We start from the raw sequence: 1,811 nt of genomic DNA, 5'->3' as shown, positions 1-1,811 counted from the left end.
AGGATACGCACCTGGCATAATTTGAAGGGACTATGATGTGGGTGTCGTCCTTTGAGGCATTGGGCCCAATGATTGTGTGGGCCCAGTCCTTGGATTTAAAGGGCCCCGTCGTTCCCTTTCTACACGGATTTGTTGATGCCTTTGCTCTTTCGGCAGCAAATATGACTTGCTATTGATCCTAAACCATGGCATGTAATCCGGGGTGCACGCTAACTTTGGAACGATGATCAGTTCGTGATCAGGTATATGATCGTACCAATTTTCCCAAATTTCGATATATTCTAACTAGAATAATAGCCAATTCGTATACGTTAGCCGTAAGTCAATTTTGTGCTGCTCATCGAGCACCTCAAGTTCCTCAGGAATCGGCTGTTGGAATCCAAATTGTAGCAACACTCTATCTGTTTGGTGCATCTCGACAATAGAATAGTTTACCAATGGGACCCTAACATGCCAAATGTTCAGATTTTGAAAGAATTCTTCTGGAACTACTGCCCGTATTGCCGAATCCTCGTATAGTGTTCTTTGAAATTATATGAACGGGATAAAAATATTAGTTATATACATAATACTAAATACTAAATACGAAACGACTATTTTATATATATATATATATTATTTAATACTTACTTGCGCTTCCGACCATTTGTCTAATAGAAGCCGTATATCTTCAAGAGCAGTAGGTATTCCAACATAACTCGCCGAATGGTTCCACCTAATTAAATAAATTTTTAGCATAAAATTATATTTTAAATCTATGTAATAATTGTAAAATCTAATATATATTTTACCTTATTATGAGTGGGAATGTATATGGGTGGTTCACTCGATGACGTAAAACTGAAAAGTGAAACCGAGCTCATGATTGTAATAGTGATAGTCAACCTCCAATTTTGGCTTTATTTGGTTTCGTCACCCCGCACATCTCCCGGTACAATATTGCCAACATGGCAAACCCCCAACTAAGTTCGTTAGCTGCTCTAAAATCAACGAGTTTCAACAGCCACCTCAGATGAACGAGGTTTCGTAATAAGTCCAGCGTCAGATGACCTCCAATCATCTCAAGGATGTATGCCCGAGCATATCGTATTCTTTCTAATTCAGTCGAATCATTCCCTAGCTTCAGGAATGTGTCTCGTAACCAGCCCATCTCAATCCGACCTCCGTAAATATTATCCGGAATCGCACCCAAAAGATCGTAAGATATGGCTCCCCAACCAGCAGATTGAACGGACCCGGTGAGTGCTGCCTCATCCACCGACAATCTTAATTGTAATTGGACGTCCTCCAAAGTGATAGTACACTCTCCGCATGGAAGATGGAATGTGTGCGTCTCCGGTCTCCACCTCTCTATTAACGCATTGATGAGTTTTGGGTCCAACTTGTACCCCCGGCCTATAGTGGCCGGGTGCCAAAAACCTACTTCCCTCAAGTAATTTTCTATCCACGGTGATGGCGGACCAGACATGTTACGAATATAACATTGTAACACTCGATCTACAGATCATTATAAAAAAATATAAAATAAAAATTAATTAAAATTACATAAATAAAAAATATTAAATAATATTCAAAAATTAAAATTAATTAAAATTACATAAATGGAAAAAATATTAAAAAATATTCAAAGCTTAAAATAAATCGTTACCATTTTCATTTGTTTGATAGAGATATGTTTATGATCGAGACGAATTAATTCCCCAGCCATTGCTAACACAATCAGATATTTTTGAAATTATAAAAAAAAGTAATACTAATTTAGAAAAAAATTAAAGTAAATAACTAATTATAAAGATCTTTCTAAATTTAAT

General features: G+C 36.8%; 1 protein-coding gene across 1 annotated transcript; it reads right to left on the bottom strand.

Annotated features, from left to right (window-relative positions):
• Positions 1-880: 880 nt before the first annotated feature.
• LOC128293771 (serine/threonine-protein phosphatase 7 long form homolog) lies at positions 881-1,468 on the bottom strand. The gene has a single exon (XM_053029282.1). The coding sequence runs from the start codon at positions 1,466-1,468 to the stop codon at positions 881-883; it is 588 nt and encodes a 195-aa protein (XP_052885242.1).
• Between the last annotated feature and the right edge of the window lie 343 nt (positions 1,469-1,811).

Source organism: Gossypium arboreum, chromosome 6 (genome assembly GCF_025698485.1).
Source record: "Gossypium arboreum isolate Shixiya-1 chromosome 6, ASM2569848v2, whole genome shotgun sequence".
NCBI classification, from domain to species: Eukaryota; Viridiplantae; Streptophyta; class Magnoliopsida; order Malvales; family Malvaceae; genus Gossypium; species Gossypium arboreum.
The sequence above is the reverse complement of the archived record's forward strand: the minus strand, read 5'-3'. Positions and strand labels throughout refer to the sequence as shown.

Bases quoted from the DNA above. Each gene is read 5' to 3' on its own strand.
- LOC128293771 (XM_053029282.1), bottom strand. From the start codon at position 1,468: ATGTCTGGTCCGCCATCACCGTGGATAGAAAATTACTTGAGGGAAGTA.